The sequence below is a fragment of the Geospiza fortis genome, unplaced genomic scaffold, assembly GCF_000277835.1.
Source record: "Geospiza fortis unplaced genomic scaffold, GeoFor_1.0 scaffold18, whole genome shotgun sequence".
Classification (NCBI taxonomy): Eukaryota; Metazoa; Chordata; class Aves; order Passeriformes; family Thraupidae; genus Geospiza; species Geospiza fortis.
Genome location: NW_005054445.1, coordinates 1,491,258 through 1,506,767, shown reverse-complemented (window position 1 = coordinate 1,506,767; position 15,510 = coordinate 1,491,258). Strand labels below are relative to the sequence as shown.

The following is a 15,510-nucleotide window of genomic DNA, read 5'->3' as shown; positions in this document are numbered from 1 at the left end:
CTGTTCCATTAGCTGATGCTTTGCTTTTCTGCCATCTTCACCCTCTTTTGATCCACCCATTCCTCCTCCTCCTCTGAGGACAGTAATTCCCTATGTGCCTGCCCTGTCTACAGGGCTTTCCTCCAGCTCTGGACTTTGGGGCCACACTTGGTTTGGCTGTGGGTGCTCTCAGCACTGTGTCAGTGTCCCAGAACACAAGGAGACCTCACATGATTGGTTTCTGTGCCCAGAACAATCAGCACGAGCCCTGTCCCTTTGATGTGACACCCTGCAAAGGAACCCTTGATCCAGGAAAGTGGCAGAATCTGCAAATCCAGTTTACACCCAAGGAGGAGGTGAGATTGGCGGGTGTCAGCCCAGGAGGCCTGTCAGGGCTATCTGGAAATGAGGGCCTGGTGCAGAGAGTGTGGTAGGAGCTCTGCCTTCACAGGGAGCTTTCTGCAAGCCCTGTACTCAGCGTGGCTCAGTTCACCCCACAGAGCACTCCTGTGAGATGTGCTTTGAAATGCCCACAGGGAGCTTGCACAGAGAGCACCAGGGCTCTGAGGCTGCCTCTTAGCACATGGGGGGGATGTGCCCAACTCCCCTCAGCCTGCCCCTTGCCTGTGACACTCGGTGCAGAGCAGCTGCCCACTCACAGAGGATAATCCTGGAATGGCTCATCCTGCTGCAGGACTGACAGACCAAACAGCCACCACCCACCTTCCTGGGCACGGCAGGATGGTCACCTGTAGTGGGGTTCTGCCAACAGTCCCGGGGGCTCTGGCCTGCCTGCACATTCCTGTGCAGCTGGGGATTCAGCTTAAAGGACAAAGCATTCCCAAAAGAGGTAGTCCCTGAGGCTCTGGCCTGCCTGCACATTCCCATGCAAGCTGGGGAGTCAACTTTTAAAGGATGGAGCATTCCCAAAAGTGGTTTGCCTGTGGCTGCTGGGTCTCGGAAACTGGCAGTGTGTACGAGCATGGACACAAGGGCTTCTGTGCCCACACACAGCCCCAGGGATCTTTTAATTGGTCAAGAGATGTAACCATCTTGTGTCTGGCTTGGACCAGAGCCCGACACTCTGAGAAGAAGTTGACCCTTATTTCTGGCCAGCAAGAGCTCATTTGCCTCTCCTGGAGCTGGTGTTTGCCTGATGCAGCAGTGCCAGGACTGTGTCTGGACACTGTAACCCCAGGTGCCCTTCCCATGAGCACTGCACTCCTGCATGGCTAGGTGAAAATGTCTGACAGTCCATTGTACATCCATCTGATACCAAATACCCAGTTACAGTGCACACCAGCATTCATCCCAGTTACTCAGACCCAGACTACTACAGATCCTGTAGTCCCTAGCATAAATAGATATCTGGTTTCCATTTACCTTGGAGAGACTGATAACACCCCAGCCTTGGGGCAAGCGTTATTGTATTTGGGGTCCTGTCACCTGAGACTTCATGGATGAATTTTCTGCACTTTTCTCTTTACAGAGGTCTTACAGTAATGAGCTGGAGCTTGACATTTATGGGAGCAGCAACCATTTAAAGCTGCACCTCTCAGGACAAGGTCTGGAGCCACTGTTGGAGTTCAGCCCTCCAGCACTAGAGATGGGATGGATGCTGGTGGACAGCGATGGGGTGGAAGCCACAGTGGTGGTGAAGAACCCATGCAAATTTCCCATTGAGTTTCATGCCCTGGATTTTGATGAGCAGTACCTTGAGAAGGAGAAGGTGAGAAGGCAGGTCTGGTCCCCATGTACATGCTGCCCAAGCTTCACAGCACTCCAGCATTCCCAGGCTTGTGCCAGGGAGATGGAGGCAATCCCCAGGGCAAAGCCAGCTCTGCTGACATGCTGTGGGAGGACCTAAACTAAATAGTTTGTGTTGTTGGGAGGAAGGGAGGAGACAGAAAATAGGTTTGTTGAGTCTGTGTGATGAAAGGCAAGAAAAGGAATCTTGCGTATGGTTTCTCTTCCCTACATGCACAGCTCCTGCGGACGGCAGTGGGGTCTGAGGACCGTGAAGCACAGAAGAAGCTGAAGACAGAGCTCAAGGCCAGGGCTCAGGCTGAGGCCAAGACCATGGGCAAGGCAGCAGCAGGTCAGAAAAACAGTGAGGGTTTGGTGGTGTCTGTTTTGCCTGTGGTCACAGCAGGGACTCCAGCCCATACACCCTGAACACTCTGTCACCTTGCTCTCCAGGGAAAGCCCATGCTTTTAGCAGCTGCCTGTTCCCCAGCTTGGTGGAGGAACTCTTGGCTGAAGGGCTGTGGCATCCTCTTCCAATCCTGAGTGTAGCCAAAGGAAGCTCCTGCCACAGACTGGGGAAATAATCAGGATATTCCCTTGTGTCCCTTAGCCACAAAGACTAGGGCTGGATGAGTTCCTCAGCCAGTAGGACCACGTCTAATATCACTGGCTCTTTTATATTTGCACCTTCCTAGCAACAAAAGAACAAGCTCATGTTGCTTTCACCAAGTCTCCTTTCCTGGGATCTGAGGAGATGGGGAGGATGATGAGGATGAAAGGTAGGCAGGAGGCTGACTTTTCCCCCTGGTTTTGCACTGCAGCACATCACAGGACTGTCTCATTCTATCCTGAGTCCATGGTGAAAGAGACTGGGAGTCCTGTCTCTCGGGCTGTCCTGCGCCACCCGAGCATTGCCCCGTCCTCAGGGAGGCGCGAAGCGCAGCAGTACCGAGGGATGGTTGTCATCATCCATGGGCCACCCCGGGCAGGTACGTGAGCTGCAGCCCAGGGCTGCGGGAGAGGGACAAGCAGGAGGAACACATCCTGGTGGGCCATGGTGCTTAAGGCAAAGTCCTCAGCTGAACGGGAGGTGGAGATGATCCTCTTGGCTCTAGAATTCAGAGTTTGTATCCATGCTGCAGCTGCCTCCCTCATGGCCTCCCCTGGAGGGACACTTGCTTTCCCACTGTCCTTTTAACTTTGAAATCTTGTTGGAGGTTTTTCCAGGGCCTGTCCCTGCAATGCCCCCTGTGCCAGTGTGACCAAGCAGTCCTCCTCTCTCTTTCAGGAAAGACAGAGGTAGCAGCAGGCCTGTGTGAGTATTACGATGCTGCTTACGTGTCCATTGACACCGTGGTGAAAGAGGCCATGGCCAAGGACGGGAGCCCAGCAGGGCTCCGTGCCCGGCAGCTCTGCACCAAGGCTGCCATGGAGCAAAAAGGTAAACACAAAGGTGATGCTGGTAAGGAAAAATGCTAGAGACAGTGCTTGAGAAACCCACCACGACTGTCCACTTCTGCTTACTCAGAGCAGCAGTTTTTCAGTCCTTGTGTCTCTTAGGGAACATGGCTGAAGTGCGTCTCTGCCTTGTTTAAAAAAAAAATCAATTTTAAGGGCTCAGTCAGGGGTTCTTTTATAGCCCCCTTTTCTGCTATTCTTGGAACACGTTCGTTTTTCTAGGGGTGTTGAAGCATGCCTGTCTCTTTCCCAAATATATTTCCTCAAAGCTGAATTGAGCTTGCTCCTTATGGGCAGCAGGCAGAACTGCTGCCCACCTGAACAAGGAAAAAGCCTTCTGAAGTGGCTCATTCAGCACAAGAGGACTGATTATGAGTGTAACCTCGCAAACAAGAGGAAGGGAAGGTCAGCCTCCCAGAGGAATTTCCAGTGAGAGACATGCTCCAGATGAGCTCTTTTCTCCAGAGAATTACCTATGGCCACTGTCAGGTTACACAGCTCGTTGGGCTGTTCTCCATGTGAGACTGGAGACATTTATGAAACTTCCTGGGCAGTTGGTACCCTGAGCTCTGCAGCGTGAGGCCAGACCTGGCTCAGTGCAGGGGAAGTTTTGCATTGTTCAGTTTTGAACCTGGCTGGGTTGGGAGCTGGTGGAAGGAAGAAGAGTCTGAGTCCCAGCTGGGGTTTTCCCACAAGGAGGATTTAGCTTCAGTGGAGACAAATGATGCAAGTGGGCCAGGCTGCAGGTCTCCACATGAGAATGCAGGATGGGTGCAGTGGATGGAAACAATGCTCCTGGAGGACGAATCTTTGGCTTGATCCTCAGGGGAACTGCTGGGCGAGCAGCGTCACCTGCGTGCACAGTTGTTAGGAGGGACATAGTGCTGGCTTTAAAATCAAGTATGGCATGCTTTTACCTGCTGGTAAGAGAAGCAGGGAAGGAGATGCTTCTGGGAAACAGTGCTGCCAGTGCCCAGCAGACTGGGGAACAAGTGCCATGTTCCTTCCAGGGCCCAAGGTTGTGCCCATTGCAGTGAAAGGTGCCTACTTGCTTTACAAAGCCCCCTGAACCATCTGTCCCCTGTGCAGGTAAAAAGCCCCAGTATGCCAAAGGCAAGAACCCTCCAGCACAAAAGAAGAAGCCAGCCAGCAAACCAAACATAAAGGACACCGAGGTAAACACAATCTGCCCTGTTTGATGCCTGGGACCTTTACATTGTCTTTGAGAAGAGCAGGGAGTGCTTACAGTGGAGGCTCTGTGCCAGCCAGGGCCTGGTACGTGCGTCCATTGTGCCGTGACTTGGGCTGGGAATGTGCTCTGGCAGACAGCTCCACTGGTTCTCAGTGATTTGCTGGCAAGGTGCAGTCCTGGCTAGTGTGGCTGCAGGCAGTGAGCAAAGTGCTGGGAGGCTGCACTGGGGCTTGCAAGCTCAGGTCTCTGCTGGCCAAGGGATGGGCCCTCCAGGACCATCCCCTGGAGCCCCCAGCCTGCAGTGCTAGTCTGTTCTAGTTTCCATTAGTGAGGAACCCCAGCTCCAAGCCCAGCAGTGGGAGTTGTTCAGAGCTTTCCACCGTGGTTTCTTTTCCTTACAATGGTTCCCATTGAAGTTCACAGTTTCCACTGCTCCTGCGCCCCAGCAGCTGAACATCATCAGCAGTCGTGGGGAAGAGCATTCCTGCCCTGCAGAGACAGGCACTGAGGCACGACTCAGAGAGGAGGAGGAGGAGGTCTGTACATGCTGCTGGAGGATCCTGGACTGTGTGCAGGGAACCTGGGGGAAGCTGCAGCTGCCCTTAGTTGGCAGAGCCTAAGGACAGGTCCCAGCTGCTCTTAGCTACTGCACTTGGAACAAGGATAGCTGGTGCCCTGGCACATCTGGGTTTACTGTCCAGCTGCGAGCCCCCTGCATGCAATGGCTGACTTACTCTTCCCTTTATTTGCAGCAGAAAGACTGCTACAAGGGAGTGATCTTTGATGGCTTGGAGAGCCTCTTTGCAAGCAGCCTGGAATCTTCTCTGCTCTGTGTACTCAGAGCTGTCAAGAACTGTCATCATATCTACATGGTGAACCTGCACCAGGATTATGCTTCTTGGAAAGCCAAGGACAAAGCTGAAAGAAAGAGGAAGAAAGCTGAAAGAGAGAAGGAAGGTAAGATATCTTCTCTCAAATCTTCTCTCTCAACCTTATATCAAGCCCTCAGTCTTATCTCTGTGTATCTGGGTTTGCAGCAGAGCTTGTAAGAAGTGGTTTTGTTAATCTTTTTACCTTCTGCCTCAGTGTAACTAGTACTCATCTCAGAGTTGCAGGAGGTCTGAGCTTTAAAGACCTCAGATGTTAGAGATGTTAGATTTAATCTCTAACATTAAATCTTGGGCATAAGTGCCAGCTGCTGTAGCTCAGTGACAAACGACTGTCCTCAGCCTTGGTACACTTAAGCCAGGCAAAGCCCAGGAACTCTCTGCTCGGCCATAGTTTGGGGGATTGTCTGAATTTTGGAGCAGGGATATGAGCTCCCCAGTATCTCCTGGGATGATAGGCTGGGTGGGGAAAAGCTGTGAATCCTTGCAGCTGACCCAGAGCACCCAGCTCTGCTTGCAGTCACTCATGGTTTCTCCTCTGGTTTGTGCTAAAGAACTGCAGCAGGAAAAAGCTCTTCAGAGGAACACAGAACACATCTTGCAAAGGGATGAGGATGAGTATGATGCCCTCCCTGAGGAGAAGAAAGCAGAAGTGGATAAAATAGTACAGGAAAGGAAGAGTGCACAGACAGAGGGGTGAGTAAGCCTTCCATGGGTTACTGCTCAGGGCTTTGTCCCTGGAGGGTTTCCCTGCTCCAAGGACTTTGAGCTCAGAAGTATTTGATAGCAAAGGCCAGAAGCAGCACAAGGATGGCCACTCTCTTAGCTCCCTGGATCCCAAGAGAGGAAGGACCTTCTTCTGTTGAGACACAACATCTTCTTCTCTATTTGAGTGGTGAGCCCTCCCTGCTTAGATGCTGCCTGCAGGGAGCTGGGCTCTGGGCTTGCCTTGGCACTGCCTGTGGAAGTCTCTTCAAGTCCACAATGTTGATTTGCACCTTCTTCATCGTCTCCCTTCTTCACCAAAACAGTGGGATTGTGGTATGGACAGATGTGGGGCACAGACAAACCCTTGCTTTGGGTCCTGGTCCTGCCATAGATGAAGTCCTTGCAATGCTGATCTGCCAGGGTTCTCCTTATGGTGGGACAGCCCCCAGAAATGCTCATGTCCTTTAGGCTCCCCTGCAGCTGCAGCAGGAGGCAAGCACAGGAGAAGCTCAGCTCCAGCAAGGCAGCCCAGCTCAGGACACACAGGCCAAGTGTGGAGCTGGCAGTGAAGGCTGCTTCAAGCAAGCTCAGGACTCCTTTCAGCCCAGGCTGAAGTTGGTTTCATGGGGAGGAGACAGATGAGGCTGCTTCAAATCATTTCCCTGGCAGATAGCACTTGGTCAGATAGTTTGCTTGGTCCCAGCTGGGTTCCAGCAGGAAATCTGGCTGACAAGAGCCTGCCTTGCAGGAAAGGAGTTCCTGCAGCCTTTGCTTTCTGACTGGTAGGATTATTCTCATTAAGGAGCAGGCTGTGCCCACAGAGAAGGGGGCTGAACGAGCTGAGTGAGAATTGTAGGAGAGATAAGCAGATGTCAGCAATCTGTGCTCTGCTTTAAACTGGGAAGTCAAGAGATAAAGAGCTTTTTCGGGCACCAGCACAGAGAGCTGCTGGATCAGCCTTTGGCAGGGGCTGGAGGGGTCTGGCTGTGCCTTAGGAGGGAGCTTGCACAGTCAAGAGCTTATGATGGCAAGGCTCAGGTTTGGCTGGCCCTGGAGGTCCCCTTCCACCAATCCCCTCACTTGGGATGTTCCCAACCTCTGTGGGTTGAGGAAAATCCACAGAAATGAATTCTGCCATGGCCTCAGGATCAAGGAATGAAGTGCAGGGCCAGCCAGGACTGGTGAGCCCAAGTTTCTGGTGGTGACTCTCAGTGATGTTTTCTGTTTTGTTTGCAGAACGGAGCTGAAGCAGCCGGCTCAAAAGCTTGAGGAGGAGGCAAAAGCTGTAGAGGGGGAAGAGAGGCAGAAGGAGGAAGAGAAGCAGGAGAAGGAAAAGAAGAGTGTCTCCTTCGGGAAGCAGCCTGCAAAACCAGAGAAGGAAACCAAAGCCCCACAGAAGAGGGGAACCAAAGCCTCTGGGAAGGGGAAAACCAAAGTCTCGGAGGACCCAGCTGAGATCTTGATCCGGAGGTTTCGGATGTATGAGTCATCACAGCAGGACATCAGACAGGTTTCCTCCTACTGGGACAGGGTTCAGGGTATTGTGCAGTTACCTGTGATCTGGCGTGCAGCTGGAAACAGAGGTTGGAAGACCAGGAAGCCTTGGGAGAAGGTGAAGAAGAAGCCTAAACCAAAATATGAAGGCCAAAGGAGTCTTCGGTCATCTCAGCCGGGGACACAAAGAAAAGCTGCAGAAGGGGCAGTCAGAGACAAGCATGTCGGGGTGCCGTGCTTGAACATCCAGGTCACAGATCCGAACACCATGATTGTGGAGATCCTGAGGAATGGGAAGCTGCCAAGGGAACGCCAGGTAAAACCCTGCAAGGCTCAGATCTTGAGCTTGCCGTGGTTGTGGGCCCTGGAGCATTGCGTCCCCCCAGGTGGTAATGTCACAGAGCCTTGTCCAGACCCCTGATGATGTTCCACAATGACTCTGTAGCATCTATGTGAATGGGGAGGTCATCACCATCCCTCAGATGGGCAGGAAGTGGGAGTGCTCTGTGTACAAGTATCCCATCTGTTCAGAGTCTCCCAGCCTGGAAATCATTATAAACGGTCCCAGGACAGGGCAGCTCATGGCCATTGTTTTCTTCAGCTGAGTCACTTGGGAGAGGTTTCTCTCCCGGTCTGGCTTGTAGCTCTTGCATCTGCTCTGGAGCCTGCTCGCCCCACTGGGCATAGCAAAGCAGGTGTACTTCCTATAAGTCAAAAACCCCATTGCCAAAAGCTCAGTGCCTTTAAAGAAGGAGTTGTGAGGATGAAGGTGACAGAAGAATAAACAGGATTTTCTCTTCTGTTTAGCTGCTGAAAGATCTGGGACTGCATCAAAAGAGCCCTCCCCTTCCCCCTGCTGCTGCGCTCTCCACAGTCGAGCACCCAGAGGAGCGGCTGGGCTCTGCAGAGCGTGTGGAGCCCTTCACCATTGTGGCACCAGGAGGTGCTGCTGTGAAAGACCATCTGGTGGGTGCTCCAGTGGTGCTGGCACTGAAGGTGCCAGGGCAGGGACCAGGCTGGATGGGGGTATGGGGGACAGGTTGGATGGAAAGGGATCATTGTGGAGAGATAGTGAAGATGTGATGGGTGTCCCCATGTCTGCAGGTCTCCTTTCTGTCAGGGATGGGACTCTGCTGGAAACAGAGCAGTTCTGTAAGACAAGAAGGAAAAAAATAACTTAAAACCATCAACTTCCTTTGAGGGGAGGGTCTTGCATAAGAAGGGGCATCCTAGGCAATACAAGCAACAATAAGGAAAACCAAGCCCATGGGCAGGTGGACTTAGGCATTTATTCTCTCTTCCGTTGGTGAACAAAGCCCCATTTTACTCTCCAGGACAGGGATGTCTCAGGGCTCACCTCTCCCTCCCTTTTCTCTCTCCCCTTAGGCCAAGGCCCCAGATGAAAAGGGCAGTTCTGCTGAGAGGCAGCCAAAGATGGGTAAAGTGGTCAGCAGAGTCAGGTCTGCAAAGGAGAACCAGGTCTCCACACAGAGAACAGAAAGTCCCCGGGATTCCTCTGCAACAAGATCCAAAAGTACTTGCAAAGTGCTGGAAAGAGCCTCAACCCCTACAGCATTCCTCAGGTGAGCCACGAAGGAGGAGGTGATGCCTCTGCTTCTTGGTCCTCTTGCCAAACAAAGTCCATTGTCCCCAGCTCCACAGCGACCCCATGCCAGTGCTTCCATGGGATGGCGAGTGCACCCTCCTTGCTTCATTTGCTCCTCAGCAATGTCTGAAGCCTCCTCTTTATTTGTCAGGCTGAAACGGTACCGGTGGAAAGTGCCTGCCCACGGTGAGGTGGAACTGAAGGTCCACTTCTTCGCCAAAAAGCCAGGGAAGTTTGAGCAGACACTGAGGTTTGAGATCGTGCTGTCAAAGCGCCAGTACGAGCTGCCCTGCAGTGTCACCGGCCTGTACCCCAGCATCAGCCAGAACCCACGGTAAGGCTGGCCCCTGGCAGCTTCCCACAGCACAGCTGCCCCTGAACTCACAGCCAGGGCTGGGCAGATGGTGCTGCCTGAGGTTGCCCAGCACCTCTTCCTGTGCTGGGAGCTTGGAAGGCAGATGGTACCTCAGCCACCAGGAAGGGTTATGGCTTTCTGATGACATTTCCTACTTGGAGCATCTCATAGCTCCTACTTCCCCACTTTCTCTGCCCAGGGTGGTGTTTCCACACTGGAGGGAGACCATGGAGGAGGATGAAATCATCTTCAAGGAATATGTTGAGAGCACAAAGCAATTCCACTTTGGACCGCTGCTGTGTGGGAAATCAAGAGAGTGGTATGTGCTCCCTGCTGGGCCTTTTCTGGACATGCTTGGAGAGACAGGCTGTCCTGGTGGCACAATCTGGGGCAGTCCCTGGCAGAGTCCTGGGAGAGACACGGGTTTGAAGGACCACAGATGTGAACTTGAGCAGATAAGAGGCAAATGAGCCTTGCAGGAGCTGCTCTGCCTACCCAGTGGGTGCCTTGGTGGCCACCTTGGTGGCCAGAGCTGAACTTTATGGTGGTTTTTGAAGTGCTTTGAGCTCTGCAGGTAGCCTGATCAAGCAATTATTCTGTAGATGGTTTTCTAAACCTTTCATTTGTCTGTAATTATTTATAAGATTTTATGGTTGACCTGCCAATGGGTGTCGAGGGGAACACACAGCAGAAATTACATTTCCCTGTAATGACATTGCATGCTCACTGCTGGATAAAATCTGCCTAAACACATGGTCATTGAAGCTATTGTGTATTTCTACTTTTACTGGCACTAGTTTTTTTAATAGCATTTAAGTTCTTGTCTCCATAGGAACTCTGGAGGGTTAGGTCTATTTTGACAACCCAAGGAAATGAAATTAAAATAGTTTAAAAAACCAGACGATCTTTAGCCAGGTTGATGGATGGTCTGGGATCTTTGTTTGCCTCTTTAACCCTTGCACTCCAAAGTCATTTCCACACCTGAGAGAAGGGTCATTTGTTATCTCTTTGCATTCCTCTTGGGAATTGATGCTTTATATTTCTTTCTCAGACTCTGAGCTAACCCATGAAATCCAAAGCAGTTTCATGACTTCGATGAAAGAGATTAGCTAAACTCTTTTTCCAAAAGCCTTTCTTTATACTCTGCAGGGAAGGCACCCCAAGAAAGAAGGGGAAAGAACCCATGTGCCTGGTGTATGGTTATTTTTCCAGGCACCCTTGAATTTATGTTGTATTTAAAACTCTCAAAGTGGCCTAAGCATCGTCAGGCTTCTGGGGTGGAGGCACCAAGTCCGGGGGTTAGGCATCAAAGTACAGCAAGGATCCTTGCCATGCCTCTGACTGGGATCCATTTCCCTCACTTGTTTGTTAGAGCAGGGTCTTCCAGCACTGCTTCCTCGGGTGCACACGGTGCTCTCCTCGGTGTGTGGCAAAGGCAACAGCCTCCTCTGCAGCCTTTTCCCCTTTTGTGGACAGGTACAAGGCCCAGAACTGTCCCGGCAACTCGGAGAATCTAACCATCCTCAACAACTCCCCTGTGGACATAGAGGTCCAGTTCTCCTTTGAGAATGCTGGGAAAGCACAGACATTCCTTCTGGACCGTCGCCGCATGACTCTGAAACCAAAGGAGAAGCAGGTAGGAGAAGGGCAGGTAGAGCAGGCACGGTAGAAGTGCCCAGGGGCTGCTCCTCCTGCTCACACTCAGAGCTCCTTTGATTTCTTCCTGTGGGGCTGTGTCCAGGAGCTGACCATTTGGGCATACCCCACTTCCCCTGGCTTCCTGGAAGACAAACTCATCTGCAGCATTGGGAAGAACCCAGAGCCAGTGGTCTTCAGCCTGTGCTGCCATGGGGTGGACATGAAGCTGGAGGTCAGCCCCCTGGAGCTGTCTTTTAACAAACTGCTTCTGCACAGGTCAGTCATCCCACAAGCACTCCAAAACTGGTGACAAAGAGAAAATGTTTGACTCTGGTTTCTGGGGCATGGATGGAGCTGCTCCAAGTTGCATTCAGTGGCGAGGCTGGTGTGACCATCCAGCAGCTGATGCCAAGTGCCTTCCTGTTTCTGCAGGACTGACAGCAGGACCTTGGTCCTGAAAAACAACAGCCTGCTGTCCATGGCCTGGCAGCTCAGTGGGCTGGATGACCTTGTTGAGGACTTCTTCTTGTCACAAGATAATGGCATCATTGATCCCCGCTCAGAGTTTGAAGTGACAGTGCATTTCAAGGCTGAGCACATTGGCAGCATTGAGAAGACCCTCCAACTAGAGGTGAGAGGAACTGTGCTCTGCCTGGCAGAGCAGGGCACAGTGAGCAGCCATGTGCTCCTAGGGACAGAGTCAGGAAGAGCTGCACCTGACCGACACAAGGGTGCTGTGACCCCAACTTCTGCCTCTGCGCAGCGTTTGCCAGAACGTGCAGTGCATCCACATCCCCCCAGATAAGCAGACACTGCATCCTGAGCCTCTACAACAACCACCTTGTCCCTGTGAATGGTTGAAGGTTGTTGTTTGGTGGTACAGACTGCAGTGTGATCTCTATGTTCCTCCTGGACTTTGTCTGAAGCTCTTGCATAGTGCAACAAACTCTCCTCCTGGGATTTTGTTCCCCATGGTTTAGGGGCTGCATTTCAGACAGGGTGCTAGGTGATTGGAGAGGGTTGTCAATGCCACCTGCTCTGAGACACCTCACACTTCTTGTGGTTGTTCTTACACCCCTGTGCCTGTCAAGGATGCTTTACCAGCAGCATTCCCTGCTGCAGGAGTGCAGAGTTGGACAGATAGGGTTTTTTACTGCAGCAGAATCCCACTGGGGCAGCCCATGAGAGGAACAGGTTAGCAAAGCTTGGAAGTCCACCAACGCTTGTGAAGCCAGGGAGACCATAGGGGAAGCAGCCAGCAGAGACAAGGACTTTCAGGCTGTCTACCAAAAGAATAATCTGAACAGTGTTTGTTTCTTGCTGCCTCAGGTTTCAGATACAGAAAACATGCTGGGGAATGTTCAGGCTGAAAACATCGAAATCTCTGCAGAGGTCTATGATGTTTCTCTGAGCATTGACATGCCTGAAGGTCAGTGGATGCCTCCCAAATAAAGCAGTCCAGGTGCACTGCATTACCTTGGGAGGTGGGCAACCAAAGCACGGGATGGGATGGGATGGGATGGGATGGGATGGGATGGGATGGGATGGGATGGGATGGGATGGGATGGGATGGGATGGGATGGGATGGGATGGGATGGGATGGGATGGGATGGGATGGGATGGGATGGGATGGGATGGGACGGCATGCAAGGAAGGCATTGATACATAAAGCACATACCCTGCAAGCTGCGTGGCATAAAGCATTGTCAGGGCTCTGACAGCCTTAGGTCTCTCCCCTCTGAACTTTGAAGTGTGCAGTTTCATGTGCAGATTGGATTTGGGGGCCTTGAAACAACAGTGAGTGAACAGGCAGTTGGCAACGCCCACAGGCTCAGCACAGCATATAGAGTAATTGGATTTGTGCTTGGGAGCGAGGAAATGGAAGGCTAGCTCTTTAGCTACTAAGCCTGCAGATATTTTGAGTAAGAAGAGAAAGGGCAGACAAGTTGCTGGAAAACACTTTCAAGAATGGGATCTTGCTGAAAAGGGTTTTGTGCCAAGACCTCTGTGTTGCTTGTGACTTGGTGTATTCTGCAGCAGCTCACAAATACCGTGTTTGACCTCACTCTGTGGGTTTTCTGCAGGTCCAGATGGAAGCTTGGAATTTGGAATCATTAATGTCCTGGATAATGTAAAGAAAGTCCTGAGTCTACAGAACAAAGGGGTATACAACATTGAGTACAGGTGAGTCCTGCTGCCTGGTAGTCAGCGTTTCCCAGGCCTTCATTCTCCCTCTGTCAATGGCTAAAACCTGTTTCCATGCTGGCTACCTCATGGTAAATACAAAACCTGGGCTCTCTGATCTCAATTATTTTACCAGAGAATTCAGCCACAAACCAGCAGTTCTTCACAGCTCAGCAGGAACCCAAAGGAGAGCCCCAGAAACTTCAGCCACTGAAATGCTGAGATTCATTGCCTTTCTTTGATCGTCACCTCCTTTCTCTTTCTGAGACTCTGTAAAGGAGTGAATGAAAAATTTCAGTCTCAAGGTTTCTTGCAGTAATCTTGTGATTGTCTGCACTCTCTGTCAAGATCCAGGATTCCCTGAGCAGAACTGGACTCTCCCTTTTTTTCCTGGTCCTATGCAAAGTCCTGGCTGTGCTGGTGGCACCTGTACTTCTAACTGCAGAGATCTCTATTCCTTCCCTTTCTCCCCAGTTTCATGCTGAAGGGTGCAGGTCCTGAGATGCAAGAGTTGGCATCCCAGTTCACTGTTGAGCCTCAGTCGGGCGTGCTGATTGCCTCCCAGCCTGGTGAGAATGTTGAGATGCTCTTCCACCCCACAAGTGAAATGCTCCTCAAGAACAGATCCATCCTGTACTGCCAGGTGAGCTGCCTGGGCCAGGCTGTGTTATCACACGGTATTTGGGAGTGTAAACAAGATAGATGTCTAATGGAAGGAGGGCTTTAACTGGAGAATCCTCTCTCCTACATACACAAAGTATTTTAACACCATTTGCGAGGCTTCCTAAGTGGAGCTGAGAATCTGGCTGGCCTCTTTATTGTTTACCACCCCTTCCTGTGGACTCAGGTGGCAGATGCCAGCCCAGGTCGAGGACGCCCGGCTGTTGCCAACATCCCGGTGAGGGTGTCGGCCGAAGCTGAGTACAGCAAGTACAGCATTGTGCCTGCCTCACCCACCGACTTCGGAGCCATGGTCATGGGCACCAGGAAGACCCGCAGTGTTGTGGTGAAGAACATAGGCATGGCCAGTTTCAAATTCTGCATCCGCCAAGCACCCAAGCTTGCATGTGCGTTGGAAAGCAAAAGGTATGAGAAGCCCTGCACCACCCTTCCTGTCTGAGCAGGCAGCACCCCATGGCTGGTATGTGGCAGGCAGCCAGGAGACCTGGCTATTGTCCATTTGCATCCCTGGCTTGGGGAGAGGGAGCAAAAAAACACCTCAGTATCCCCATGTGTACTACAAAGCTGGTGATAGAGCTGCTCAGTCCAGCAATGGGAGCTGCTGGCTGCTCTCTGCGAGCCATCAGGAGCAGGAAGGCTTTCCTCTGTGAGGAGGAAGGCCAGCTTTGGCCTTTGGGGCAAGGGAGCTCAGCACCACAGATACCTCTGCTTTCTCCCCTCAGTTCCAAGCAAGGGGAATCTGCTCCATCAGCTACAAAGCACTCGACGGGAAGCAAATCAAGCTCCTCAACACAGGTGGGTGACTCCTGCTGCCCTGCTGCTCCATGGGATGTGAGAAGATGCTGCTGTGCCCAGGCTGAGGCTCATCGCCATAGGGTGGGACGTGGTCTGCAAGACCAGTATCTGCTCAGTCCCACTGACAGTCCTGTAGTCTGGCTCTGACCTGGAGTTGTGGGGTCAACAGAGGGGAGCAGGTCCTGTGTTTGGTAGCTGCTAGCCAGCATAGGTCTGTGAACACCTCAGAAGCCAAACCATCCCCCACTGAACTCTCAGTCCACAGAGCTCAGACAACATTACTTTTTCTTCTTCCCAATCCCCTACCTCTCTCCTATCATTTCTCAGAGCTATTTCTGCTCTCTGGTGTTACCTCTGGAGGTTGAAGGGTCAGAGCTTCTACCTTCATTCTTTTCATTCTTTAGATTCAAACTCCTTTCTCTCTGCCACTTGGGGCAGGCTTGCAGCTCCTCTTGGCTTGTTGCTCTCAGCCTCAGGCTACCAATGGGCCATGGAGTCATCCTTCCCTGCCCTGGGACTGGGTGCTTGGGCCCAGCTGGAGGCCAAGGCAGGACATACTCTTTGCTGGGGTGCTCAAGGCACAACTATTAGCCATCAGCCTCCTCTGGAACTTTTTCTGCAGAGTCACCTCAATCTTGGCGTGTTCACGGTGTACCCCTGCTGTGGCTCCATCCATCCGTGTGGCCTGCAGGTGATCAAAGTGGAGTGCCTCGCAGGGCAGGAGGGGACATGTGAGGAGCAGCTCTACATTGACATCATGGGCAGAGACCCCAAGGACAATCCCCTC

General features: G+C 52.0%; 1 protein-coding gene across 1 annotated transcript in view; it reads left to right on the top strand.

Moving 5' to 3' along the window:
- The window catches only part of LOC102043817 (HYDIN axonemal central pair apparatus protein), a 68,293-nt gene that overhangs the window by 43,557 nt on the left and 9,226 nt on the right, over positions 1 to 15,510 (top strand). The window contains 23 exon segments of the mRNA XM_031062324.1: positions 231 to 335; positions 1,469 to 1,778; positions 1,982 to 2,077; positions 2,547 to 2,714; positions 3,014 to 3,166; positions 4,273 to 4,358; positions 4,792 to 4,944; positions 5,131 to 5,332; positions 5,817 to 5,962; positions 7,214 to 7,780; positions 8,272 to 8,430; positions 8,851 to 9,047; positions 9,222 to 9,404; positions 9,625 to 9,744; positions 10,902 to 11,061; positions 11,167 to 11,339; positions 11,496 to 11,694; positions 12,393 to 12,492; positions 13,148 to 13,247; positions 13,722 to 13,890; positions 14,095 to 14,333; positions 14,651 to 14,723; positions 15,346 to 15,510. The exon segment at positions 15,346 to 15,510 is cut by the window's right edge and continues 9 nt beyond it. Coding sequence (XP_030918184.1) covers positions 231 to 335; positions 1,469 to 1,778; positions 1,982 to 2,077; positions 2,547 to 2,714; positions 3,014 to 3,166; positions 4,273 to 4,358; positions 4,792 to 4,944; positions 5,131 to 5,332; positions 5,817 to 5,962; positions 7,214 to 7,780; positions 8,272 to 8,430; positions 8,851 to 9,047; positions 9,222 to 9,404; positions 9,625 to 9,744; positions 10,902 to 11,061; positions 11,167 to 11,339; positions 11,496 to 11,694; positions 12,393 to 12,492; positions 13,148 to 13,247; positions 13,722 to 13,890; positions 14,095 to 14,333; positions 14,651 to 14,723; positions 15,346 to 15,510 — 4,023 coding nt within the window.